Source organism: Buteo buteo, chromosome 2 (assembly GCF_964188355.1).
Source record: "Buteo buteo chromosome 2, bButBut1.hap1.1, whole genome shotgun sequence".
In the NCBI taxonomy this organism is placed as follows: Eukaryota; Metazoa; Chordata; class Aves; order Accipitriformes; family Accipitridae; genus Buteo; species Buteo buteo.
Genome location: NC_134172.1, coordinates 2,039,380 through 2,051,880, shown reverse-complemented (window position 1 = coordinate 2,051,880; position 12,501 = coordinate 2,039,380). Strand labels below are relative to the sequence as shown.

The window sequence follows — 12,501 nt, the reverse complement described above, 5'->3', positions numbered from 1 at the left end:
ACAGGACTCTCTCCAGTTTTTCTCCTTCCAAAGTGTGATGTGGGGGCGAAGGGGACCACGAGCTCCTTGCTAACTTCATGTTCAGCTGGTGCATAGGTCAGAAACTGCTGGTGCTGCTATATGATAAAGACAGGAGGTGTAAATATGAGTCCCAAAGTGGGCACCCATCTCTCAAGCAAAGTCTAATCTCAGCCAGCTGGTAGGTTTGGGGGAAAGTAAAGAAATAGAGATATTTTGGGGACAGGGCATTTCTTACCTCAGCTGCTGTGAGACAGAGAGGACTTCAGATGTCACCTCTTTTTTAAAACAAATTAACAAAAAGCAGATTAAAAAAAAAAAAAACAACCTCTTCCAAACCTTCAAGCTATGTAAAATTTGCTTCACAGAAAATGGCACTAAACTGTACAGAGCAGACTTAAAGAAGCAATTCCCCAGAGCAAACTCTGGTAGAGAGGGAAGCAGTTGAAAAATAATGCCATATGTTTAACAAGAAAAACCAACTTGACGCTGCTCCTAATGCAGCCAAAGGAAAACAGTCTAACAGGCATGGGTTCCTCTCATTAATTCTTCCAACCACTGCCAGAGTATAATCATTTTATCAGAGCAACCACAAAGCTGAAGTCACACCTGTCACAACACCAATCATCTATGTGCTTCCAAAAGTTTGAGGCTGCTCAATTTAAATTCCTCTGGAATGAGAACATAGGAACCCTCCAGTTGCATTTGTTTTTGCTTTGTTTTGATTAGCATGATAATGTACACACACACACCCGCACAGACGTATTGTTTTGATAGCTTTTGGGCACTGGAAAGGGCAACCCAATCCAAGACCCACTGGAGTCAGTGGAAAAACTCCAGTTCCCTGCAGTGGGCACTGGATCCTGCCCATACCACAGCAACGAATGACAGGGAATCAGTGATAAATAATTACGGCATTCCACATAGATACAAAAAGACAAGTTTGCCCCAAAAGCTGGGATATTTTTTTGCCTGTGTAACAATGAACAGCAGTGCATTTATCCTGCCTGGAAATTTCCAAGGTGGGGGCGGGGAGCAAAAATCACCCTACAACATCTTATTTCCAGACTACTGAAGAAACCAGAGCATATAGTTACTCTTTGATGTCAGACCCAAAGATTTCTGTCAAGTCTTTTCAATCCACATCCTCACTGGCACAAGGGAGCACAGCTCCGTGAAAGTCCACAGCGTCTTTCTTGCAAGGGAGACACTGATGACAGAAAGGAACTTGTTCCTTGCCAGCACCCACCAAAAATAAATAAATAATGGTATTCTGGGCAACAATAAATTCCCCAGCAGACTTCAAGTTCCCTGCAGCTGTTTTATGAAGGAAGTCTAAGAAGCATGACCAATAGCTAGAAAACCCAAGCTGATTCCACTGGCATTTTTCGTTCACACCGTGTTAATTCCCCCCCGCTGGCTGGACTGCACTGGCTTTCAGCTACGGTGCAAATGAGGATTGCAGGGAGACCTGGAAAACACAAACAGATCGATGTGTTACTGTTAGAGGAGCTCAGGTCCAAAAACCCATGATGGTCAGCCCCGCGTGTTTATCTAGGCAGAAGTCATCCTTGCCTGAAAGTATTCATACCTAACAGGACAAGAGGCATAAGAGGGTATATTAGTCCCATTTAATATTAGGAAACTGTGACACAGAGGGACTGAAAAAACACATGCATTGTTCCTCAGAGAGGTTTTCCAATAGCAGGGAACTGAGACCAGATTTCTCCAGACCTACATAAGGTCTTTATTCATAAGCTTCTTCTAGCAGTTGCTTTGCAACCGCCTCTCTTACTCACAGCTTTGACACATGCATGAAAGCCATTTTTCCAACTGCCAGGAGACACGTACACAAGAAAAGCAACAGAGGAGAGCAGGGTGTTGGGGTGGCCACCAGACTTTGCCCAGCTTACAGTGTGCACATTTTCCAGCTGATGGGGAGATACCTGACTTTATAGCACCTGCATTGTACACACTGTGTGTATTGACTGGAAATGCACAGCGCATACAATGTGGATTCTGTAGAAGTCACTCACGGCATCGCCGCCTGGTAGGGTTCGTCCTGCATCACATCAGTCGGGCACGTGGGGTACATACGTGCAAGGGGGAGGACATGCATGCATCCATCCACGCCTGCATCTGTCTGCGCTCACGGCCACCCGGGAGATCGCAGGCTTCTTGGAGACTCACTTTCCTTTCTCTGGTGGGTTGGCCAGATGCATTTAATCACGTATGACTTTCCTGCTCACAGAGCTGCATCCTCTTGGGTGTCTTGCTGTTTGTGGATATCTTTGGATGTCTAACTTTGAGGACCTCAGTCCTGATTTGGGGGTTCATGGTTCTCCCATCAATGGGCGCTGTGAGCGCTCAGCAGGAGGGATTGTCAATCTTGGGGCATCACAGACCGGGACTTTCAAAGTAGAGACACCAAAAAGTCAGTCATCACCCTCTGAATGTAAAAGAGGTGCTGGAGACAAAGCTAAGCCTTCTGACTCTTCACATTGAAAGACTAGCTTACCAGAGTGGAGGAAAAAGATTGAGCTCTAGAGATTACCTGATGGCCCCAGCACTCCATGTTACATTGACGTAGAGAGAATCTAAAAATGAGGCAAAGGAAAGGGAGGGAGAGGATTTATATCACTCCTTGTACATTTAAGAACATTTACGACTGTTCACACTGCAAAAAAAGAACGATGTAAGAGATACAGAAAGACAAATGTAGCAATAAAACTGGTGCCAGGAATTTACTTTGTGTGTTTTGCAGAATATGTCAAGGATCCTTTTCCTAAGCTTGCCTGAATGGAGTGAGGCAGCAGTGCGCAGAGCACAATAAATCCACACATAGGGATTTTTTAGGTATAATTATTTTCTCCTGTATATTTTATTGTTGCTAGGAACCTTGAACACAGCACAGGATTAGTATGAATGGGAACAGTGTCTCTTCTGAAGTGCAAGACAGGGTAGGGAGGAACAAGTACGTGTCAAACATCCACATCTCTGAAATAATACATCTTTCAAACTTAGAGCTTCACAATAGTGGGTGAATATCCACCCTCTCGCAGGCAGGCAGCAGGCATGTCAGCCTCTCAACATGGCCAGTTTCTCAGTTGATATAAACTGGAACATCACCAACGATATCAGCAAAGTTACGTGCATTTAAGCCTTCAATAGCTCAGCCAGTAGTCCGGAGCATGCACGTATTTTTCATAGATAGGTGATTAACAGTGAGGAGGAAATAAATGGTGCTTGTCACAATAAATCACCACCTTCCCCAAGCCCTCAGCTTCAACATGCTCACGGGTTCCCAGTGCAATAGGTTAAGTATTTTCTTTCCAATGCCAGCCATCGCAGGGGACTGTAAAGCAGGGTGCATTCCTTATAAATGTATCTTTGTAGGCAGGGCTGCTGCTCTGGTCCTGAGTGAGGCTCTGTGTTTAATTATTTATGCTTTCTTATATTACCATGGCATTTAAAGGTTCCAACCAAGATAACGGCCCCGTTGTCCATGTGTGTATGAGACAGGCGTCCCTGCTCCACACCCCAGCTCAGGAAAGCGTCCGTGGTCAGGAAAGCCTTTAAGCACCCTAATGAGACTTAAGTGCATGCTGAAAGTTAAGCGTGTGCTTATGCATGCCGAGCCCCAATGAGCTTAGACTGTGAACAGCATATTTACAGTCATCAGTGATAAATGTCGCCTTTATTTATTTTTTAATTTTTTTTTTCACCTGAAAGGGACTATTCTTCCTGAATTTGTGGAAGCTACTGTGGATTTGATCCTGCCTTTTAAGGGAAGCCAGTAGGGGACTCAGTTGTACAAATAAAGCAGAACTGGACCCTAAAAAAATAAATAGAAAATTGCATTTGGATATTGGTGATTCTTTTACTTTTCACAGGGAAAAGATGATGCCCAGTGTAACTGTGCTGAAATAAGGATGGTTCATTTGGGAATGAACCCTTGGCTAGAGTATTTTGCAAGCATTACCCTAAATTCTAGCATTTCTCTGCCTCATGCAGCAAGTCTCTCACACTTAACGGAGCTTCTAATCCATCCAGCCCTGTGCTGGGAGAAATGGTGTGAGCCTGACTCCAGATCCGCCTTTCCTTGACGTCAGGGGAAGAGAACAAATATCTCGGGAAGGGTGTGCTGCATGAAACCCTTCTCTGCTTCAAATTGAATGAGTTGGCTAGAGCAGGTATCAAGTCACCTGGGTTCAAGCACTACAGGGTATGTACCTATAGAGTAGTGCTAGAGGAAAGGCATAGGACCTGATGATTTATCCTGTCAAGACCATGACCCATCTCAAGCCCAGACCAGCTGGGTACCTCCCAAACATGAATCAGGAGGTAGCTTAAGCCTGGACAACTCCCGGCTGGCAGCTTGGGAAAGCAAGCTGCTCCGTTTTGAAAGCCAGGAGAGTTCAGTAGGGTGGGCACGTCCAGACCACAACATTTGTCTTCCAGAAAATTCTCCCTGCCACTGTTTGGTTTACCATTTGGACTACAGAAGAGACATGAGACCAAGATCCGGCTTTCCTAGTCTCAGTTATGCTTGAATATTTTAAAACTGCTTCTTCCACCTTCCTTTGGCCCACTCCACATGGGCTTATGGGAACGGAGCCCTCTAGTCCCCCTACTCACCCTGTTTGACCTATGTTTGTTTTGCAGGACTCCCTGCTGTATTTGTTACAGCGTGGGCCAGCGTGAGAGCCACTCTAGCCGACACAGAGTGAGTCGCATTGGATTTTCTTTTTACCCTTTTACACGCGATGCTTTTGTGGGGCTTTTGGCAATGGTGACTGTGGGTGAATCGAAAGGAAAAAAGGAACCAAGCAAAGCCAGAAGTGATTTCTACTACGCAGTTAGCAAACTTTGGGGAGTGTATGTGGCAGGGAAGGATAAAGTGGGTGCAACCTTCCTAGATTTCCTTTAATTTTACAGAGTTTGATAAATGCGAACACCTGCAGCTGTTATCCCTGGGGTTAAAGGGGGCTGCTTCACAGGTAGGCAGGGACAGGACAGGGATCTTTAAAATCCTGAATGAATGGAAATGAAGTTGGGAGATAGCAGGTTCAGCACAAAGAAGGCAGTTCAGTGTTGATGAGGTGTTGAAGCTGTAACTCCTCCCCGCCAGAGATGTGGATGCCAGCATGTCCTTAGGTTTAAAAAGCATTTGTACAAATTCATGAAAGACAAATTCCTCTAGGAGTACTCAGTAATGCTTTGGCTCAGGAAGCCACCCTACACAGCAACTTGTGGAAGAATATTCTAGAAAAATATTACTGCCTGCTTACCTGTTCCACCTTAAATATCAGCTTCTGGCTACTGTCAGAAACAACATATGGATCAGCTGCTTCTTTGGTTCTACACCCTCATGGCCTCATATTCTTACAGTATGCTGAATGAAGGATCCATAGCATCCAATCTTCAAACCCCCGAACAATCACATTTTCCCCCCATAATGCACAGGCTTGACCACACAACGGTTTTCATCTGCCCACGATCTGCCAGCAAAAGTGTGGGGGTCCCCAGGCAACTTTTCAAATGGCTTTGCCTGGAAGGACGCTGCTTTCCAAACAGGATTTCAGCTCTAGGCTTGGAAGGACGGGGTGGCACAGCTACTGAAGTGTGACGCATCTGCATTGGCACAGGCTCGTCCTTGAAGAGCCTTTCAGTCAGCACCGGTGGTTTCTCTGCCCCTGCCTCTCGCTTTCCTTGAATAGCTGCCTGGGCAGCATTTGGCCCGTGAAATGAAAACTGCAGCTGCCATGTGGGGGCTGTCTGGCTCAGATAAAGAAAAGCCTGTGGCACTCCACTCTCCGTGGTTGGAGAGAATTCAAACAGAGTAATTAACACTGAGTGACCTTATTCAATGGCTGCTGGAAATGCCTCGGAGGAAATAACGCTCAGCCCCTTTTTGGCAGACGGAGGACCATAGCCCAACATCCACGCCACCAACAGTTTGCCATTCCAGTCCTCGCTTCGATAAGGGCTGAAGATGAAAAGGAGATAACGACTTTTGGGGGGCATGGCTGGGTCTCACTGCAAGAGCAGGGCTGAAGAAAGCACAGGAACGGAATGTAGAACCACAGTAATGTCCCCATCACCGTGTCTTCAGACAGAACCTGTCTGAAGACAACCATGCAAAGTTGTGTGGGTTTATTCTAAGGGGTAATACTAGGCCATTTCAGCCTCTCTTGTTTCCATGAAAGCTGGATTACTCTTCGTGTAGTTTTTTCTGGTAAGGAGTTGAAGAAGAAGTGGAAAAGGGTGGGTTCCTGCCGAGAAGGGACAAGTCTTGATGACTGTGGAAAGAGCCATTCCACCATCTGGAGAGAATAATTTTAAATGTGTTTAGTAGTGGTTTCAGTTTTGAATAGTATAACAGCAGGAGAAGGGCTATTTCGAAGCCATGCTGACTGAAGGCAGGGTTAGATCTAGGTCTTTCCACTGCGCCAGGCTGTGGAGGAACCCGTCCTTCCAGGGTGGATTTCTCCAACAAGACGCTTGAATCTGTTGCTCTTTGTAACCAGTGATTTCCTGATGGGATGTCAATCTCTTCTCAGGTGTTGGGACTTGAGTGCTGGCAATTTAAAATGGATTATTCAGGTGCCCATCCTGGCAGCTATCGTGGTGAGTACTGGCTGATGGCAGGGGTGGGAGGCAGCGCCTTTCGTCAGTGCAGGCTCAGTGGGAAGAGTTGAGTCAGGCTGCCCTACTCTAATCCCCCTGTTAATACAGCTCCTGCCTTAGCAGTGGGCACTCTCTGTATATCCAGTTTAAGGGCCTTATATTTGACCTGCAGAGGGGTTTATGAGCAACTTTTGCTTAGGAGAGAAAAATAACACAGGGATAAGACCCTAAAATCATGACTGAAACAAACATACAAGCCACTATTTCCAACCCATGTGATACTGGAAACCTTCAGGCGTCATAACACGTTCTCACCAGGCATTTCCAGTGGGAAGAACTGGAATTTGGGTTCTGTAGCTGGGCCAAGCTTTTTCCCCAGGCATGCTTCAGTGTCATCAGGTTGTTTCAGAGTCACCTTTCTGAACTGATAAAAGCTTGGGATACCTCAAAGGGGGGGATGAAAGTTAATGATCCCAGCTATGAACGGACATGATGTTAATCACTGGTGGAGGATTACTTCAGCCCCTACCCAGGAGCCAGAGGGGACAGAAAGGATATAAGTGACATTATCCAGACACAGGACTGAGCTCTCATAAGCTGAAGAGGCCATTATAAGATGTGATTACCTGCACAATGGGAATTCAGTGGGTAGTTATGTGTTTGCTTGAGCAGGGTCCTAATTCACTAGAGAACCCGCTTCACAGCTTTCATGAATTACCCTCTTTCCTCCCTCTGTCTTTCCCTGTGGATCTCCATTACTCCATCTTCTGATGGTTAGATGAGTGCTTGCAAAATAATTTGTCCACTCCCACACGTCCTAGTCCCCCTTTACATTCATCCATGAGTAGCTGAGTGGAGTCAGTAACCACCTTTCTGTAGTCTTCAGAGAGTTTTCCATCAAGCTCTACATACTTCCTTCTGACTCAAAAATCAGGAGGCCTTGGAAGATGATCAGTGTGGGTGAGAAGAAAATCAGACCATATGCATATTAACAGCAGGAAAGTTTCTGAGGTGAATATGCTTATATGTGCAATTAGATGAGCTGCTTTGGACTTGGTGGGGAGGGGGGGAGAGGTTCTTCATCAGAATTTCCTTTTGGTGGAAATTCTCCACCTGGCTCTAGCAATTAGTTCTGCACCTTGGAATAAACGAATCACCAAGCCCACATCGTGGTCATTGGAAATGAAATAGTAGGATGGAGAAGAAAGTTCAGATAGTTCAACCAGATGAATGCCAGCAGCCCCATTGCATTTAATTTAAAGCCCAATTAGCAGAGGAGAAAGAGCTCAATTGAGGCTCGTCCTTGTAAAAATAATGTTTCCCCATGAAGCTCTGCTGTGCTTGTACCCTGGCTATTTGCAAATGCAGCTATTTATCATGCAAAAATATTCTGTGGGTTGTTTCTGTTTAATTTCTGTGGGTTCATATTGTTCACTTGGCTGCCTTTTCAATTCCCACACTGGCTGGTCATAAGTTGCTGGACTAAGTTATGAATTTTCTGGATGTACTTGCATAGAATTTGGAGACACAGGGGCTCAAAAATCCCTCCATTCTGCTGCTAGCTTTGATGTTATTCAGTAGCCTGGATTTCTTTTAAAACTTAGCACATGTTTCAGGAAGTCAGAGGAGTTTTCCTCCTGACTGTGATAAGCTTGGACATCTTCAATTTAGCCGACAAATGCAGAACAAGACCCCACTTTTGAGCATTTGAAGCTAGAAAAGCTCATATGAGAAACAAAGCCTGCCTTTTTTTTTCCTTTCAGATTGGTTTCCAGTGAAAATGAATTATATGCCCCCAGGCTGTGTGCTTCTCTGCCTGTCAGTCTGTCCATCCCTCCCTTATAACTTTAGTGCCAGTCAGTAAATTCCAACCAAATGTAACTAAGGGAATGGGGTTGCATGGATGTTAAATTCCCACAAACCTCATGAAAACAGTCAAATAGATATGGGAGAGATATTCTACTAATGCTCCTTCAAGTGAAAGGGTGAGGTATGACCTTACCCCCTTTTTAACACAGAGGAGAGCTGTTCAAAATGAACTTGCACCTCGTTAAAGGAGAAGGAATCCAACCACAGAAGACAAAGCCATAGCAAACCAGGCCGTGTTCATTCAGCAGCTCAGGGAACTACTTGTTTTAACAGTGAGGATAATTAACTGTTGGAACGACTTACCAATGGTTGTGGTAGGATCTCCGTCATGGAAACACTGAAACCCAGATCTGCTATAGCTCAAACAAAAATGAATACAAGGAGGTCTTATGGACTGCATTTTGCAGGAGATCAAACTAGAGGTTCACAATGGTCCCTTCTGGAGTAAAACTATAAGCCTGTGTGTGGCATGGTAATTTGTTTCCTTGAAATGCTGCTATATTGGCATCTGAGGATTCAAATGAGTGCTGCAAGCCTTCAGAGAAACCCATAGGCACCAGCGTTAGCCCAGCAACATGGATCTGCCCAGTGCAGACAGCTACACAATGGTTCTGCTTGTGGCTTTGCCGTAGTCCCAAGAATGCGTTTGTATGGGGCAGCAGCAGGTGTAATCCCAGCCCCGGTGAAACCAGTCTCCGAATCCCTCAAGTATCTCCCCATTTTTCATCTCTGTTAAGTGGCAGCGTAGCCACCAGATGTTGTCGTTACCTTTTGCTGCATGGGTCGCCGTGAGCACATTCCTGTGGGACTAGCTTAGCTTGGCTGAGCAGCTGGCCACAAGTTGGGTTCATAGATGTGGCTCCCTGTGTGGGAAGTAGATATTGCTTCCTTACTGTCCTTATCTGGTCCATAGTAAACACTCCTCCAGAGGGAGAGTTAGCGGCAGACATACAAGAGAAGTTTTACAGTTGTATTGCCCTTCTGCATTCTTGATCTGTCATCTCTAGTTAGGTCTGCTCTCTGTCTTCATCACAGTGCAGTTTGCTTGCTCTTCTTCGCTTTTGCACATGGAAATATGGAAAGGCATCTTACTAACACTTCTCTTAGCCTGAGGAGATCTTACTCTCAGGTGGGCTGCAAGAGACAAATGTAACCTAATTTCAGTCTGCTCCCTAGACCCCGAACTAAGTTTGAGAGATTTATGAGGCCATGAAAATGACCCCTATCACTGTATGGAGTTTTAAAAAAAGATGATGTGAAAAATACTGAGTTGTCTGTAGTCCATACCTCAAAATGCCTGGTAAGGACTGCCTTATATATTGATATCATATCCAGTTATCAGGTGTCCGCCAGGCTAGCGAGCTCACATGTACGTGTTTCCATGTGAGATGCCCACACCTTGTCAGAGAAAGCCATTCCCCTCTCTCTCAAGCATTCAGGTGAAACACCGCTGACTAGATCCCACCAAACACTGGGACTTTGCTGGGGAGCTCCCCTCGGCAGGACAAGCTCTCCCAGGAGGAGCTTCATACACAGCACGATCAGGTCATCGCCACAGCCCCTTGACTCATCTTGGGGAAAGCATTGACTAAACAACACTGTCATCGTCTTGATCTTTTTTAACAGTTATTCTTTCTTTGTTGTTTTTCCCTCCCCACCTCTTCCAGGTAAATTTTATTCTTTTTATCAATATTATCAGAGTCCTAGCAACCAAGCTACGAGAGACGAATGCAGGGAGGTGTGACTCAAGACAACAGTACAGGTGAGTCACATACCCTCTCCACTTTTGGGGAGATTTCAAAGTCCTTGTTTCACGCCCTTGACTACTGAGGGAGCCCAGGGTGACTAGTTCATGGTGTCTGCGCTGTAGACACCTAAAATAAGGTGAGAAGAATGCCGTTTTCCAAGTCTGGTAATGCAGAATGAATCAACAGCAGTTTAAACATCCCCTAAACCTTTCAAATCCAGCCTGGGGGACCTGCCTCATAGGTTAAAGAGAGGAATTCAGTTTTTTCAGCCAGTTTGGAAGTGACTGTGCTGGCCTTGAACCAAAAGTGCAAAAATAAAAGCATTGCTTATGCTGCTGAAACCCCTAAAATTTGTACCAATTTATTTATTTCTATTTATTTCCCTCCTGTGCTGTGTAAAACTTGGTAGTGTTTGTTAAATCTGCCCTTCAGCGGGTGTTTCAGTGCCTTTGCTGAAATGAAAAAAAGATTCCTGACTCTTTTCTGGAAATCTGGCGTTTCCTTGTTTGTTTTGTTTTCCTTTGTGCTGCCAGCTCTTCTCTCTTGATAATTAAGGGTATTTGTAGCATGGTCAAAACTGGAGAGAAAAAGCAGATTGCTGAGACACCTCGGCTGCTTGAGAGCTCCCAAGGCTTCTCATAATCTCCTGAGCCCGACTGACCAGCATGACGTACACAAAGCGGGGAGAGCAGAATGATTTGGGCTGCAAACCATGAGCTCATTGCTACCATCTCACTCTCCAAACACAAGAAGTTTCATTTGAAGCAGGAATGAGATTTGGCAGGAAAACACCTCTCCATTTTTCTTTGCTGCCCTGTCAGGGCTCTGATTTATCTATTTATTTATTTCTCCCTGGCTGAAGCTTGCTATTAATTATGGTTTGGATGGGGCCTTCTCCTTTTAATGTGTTAAATTCCCTCAGTGGTTTCCAGTTGCTGGACAGAGGAGGTACCAGGCCTTTCTGGTAGTGATGTCTGCCCTTCTCAATAATTGCCTGCACTTGGTGACTTGCTGTAACTCTTGGCAGAAGGTTTAATCCTTCAATTAATATCACTTCCAGGCAAGGCTGGTTCCCTCAGGAGCAAACCCAGCCAAGTACATAGGTCCTATGCTGAGATGGAGCTGCTGCTTTAAAAAGGGGCTTTCCAAGCGATACTGCAGTCCAAAGGACCTCCAAAGAGTGATCACCTTCTGCTTACCCTATAGCACTCTGTCCTTTTCCCCTTGATATCCAGAGCAATTCTGCTCCCGGGTGCACCTCCCTCTCCATCAGCCCTGCTTGTTGCACAGGAGGCACTAACTCAGGGCGGACCTTCGTGCCTCGCCTCAATAAGCAGGCAGAATCACAGAATCGTTGAGGTTAGAAGGGACCTCTGGAGGTCATCTAGACCAACCCCCCCTCCTCAAGCAGTGTCAGCTACTGTAGGTTGTATAGGACCGTGTCCAGTCGTTGTAAGCTGAAGCAGAACCATCCTTCAGGGACACGGACAAGCCAGTCAGAGGCTGCAGGCTGGAAGCAGCAGTGCGTGTTGCGTTCCAGTCACCCTTCCACCCTCTACACATGATCCTGACCCAAAGCTGGGGAGAGTCTGAGGCTGAAAAAAACATCTCAGCGACTTCATCTCCAGTACCTACCGCAGCATCACGTGGGGGGGTGCATGTGGGGAGGGTTAGACTAGCACATCAAGACATGCTGGAGGACGGAGGGGGTTGTGTCAACATGCCATAAGAGAAGCAACAGTTTGAAACTGCAGATGGACGCAGTGCCTGTGTAAATGCCAAGGGGACATGTAAGCAAGAATGAAATTACATGCAACTTGTGCCCAAGGTATGAGGTGGACAAGGCTGACTGGGAGGTTTACGCCATTCACTAATTTCCTCTGTGTTTTTCTCTTTCCTCATTGCTACAGAAAGCTGCTGAAATCTACCCTCGTCCTTATGCCTCTGTTTGGCGTTCACTATATTGTTTTCATGGCTATGCCATACACAGATGTGTCAGGGATTCTTTGGCAAGTTCAAATGCACTATGAAATGCTGTTCAACTCTTTCCAGGTATTGTAACTGTTAAATATGGGGGCAAACTATGAGAATTTCAATGGGGAGAGCAGGGAAATGAGAGTGCGAGGTTGTCTTTGGAAGCAGGACTGTTTTTACAATACACCAGCTTTCATTCACAAGGTGATTTGACAGTATTTTAGCATCAAGTATGGTTTATATTTGCAAAACATAACGTATA

General features: G+C 45.6%; 1 protein-coding gene across 1 annotated transcript in view; it reads left to right on the top strand.

Annotated features, from left to right (window-relative positions):
- PTH1R (parathyroid hormone 1 receptor) overlaps nt 1-12,501 on the top strand; it is a 120,257-nt gene that overhangs the window by 102,406 nt on the left and 5,350 nt on the right. Inside the window, exons 9-12 of the mRNA XM_075043622.1 lie at nt 4,684-4,744; nt 6,582-6,648; nt 10,185-10,279; nt 12,176-12,317. Coding sequence (XP_074899723.1) covers nt 4,684-4,744; nt 6,582-6,648; nt 10,185-10,279; nt 12,176-12,317 — 365 coding nt within the window. The remainder of the gene's footprint in view (nt 1-4,683; nt 4,745-6,581; nt 6,649-10,184; nt 10,280-12,175; nt 12,318-12,501) is intronic.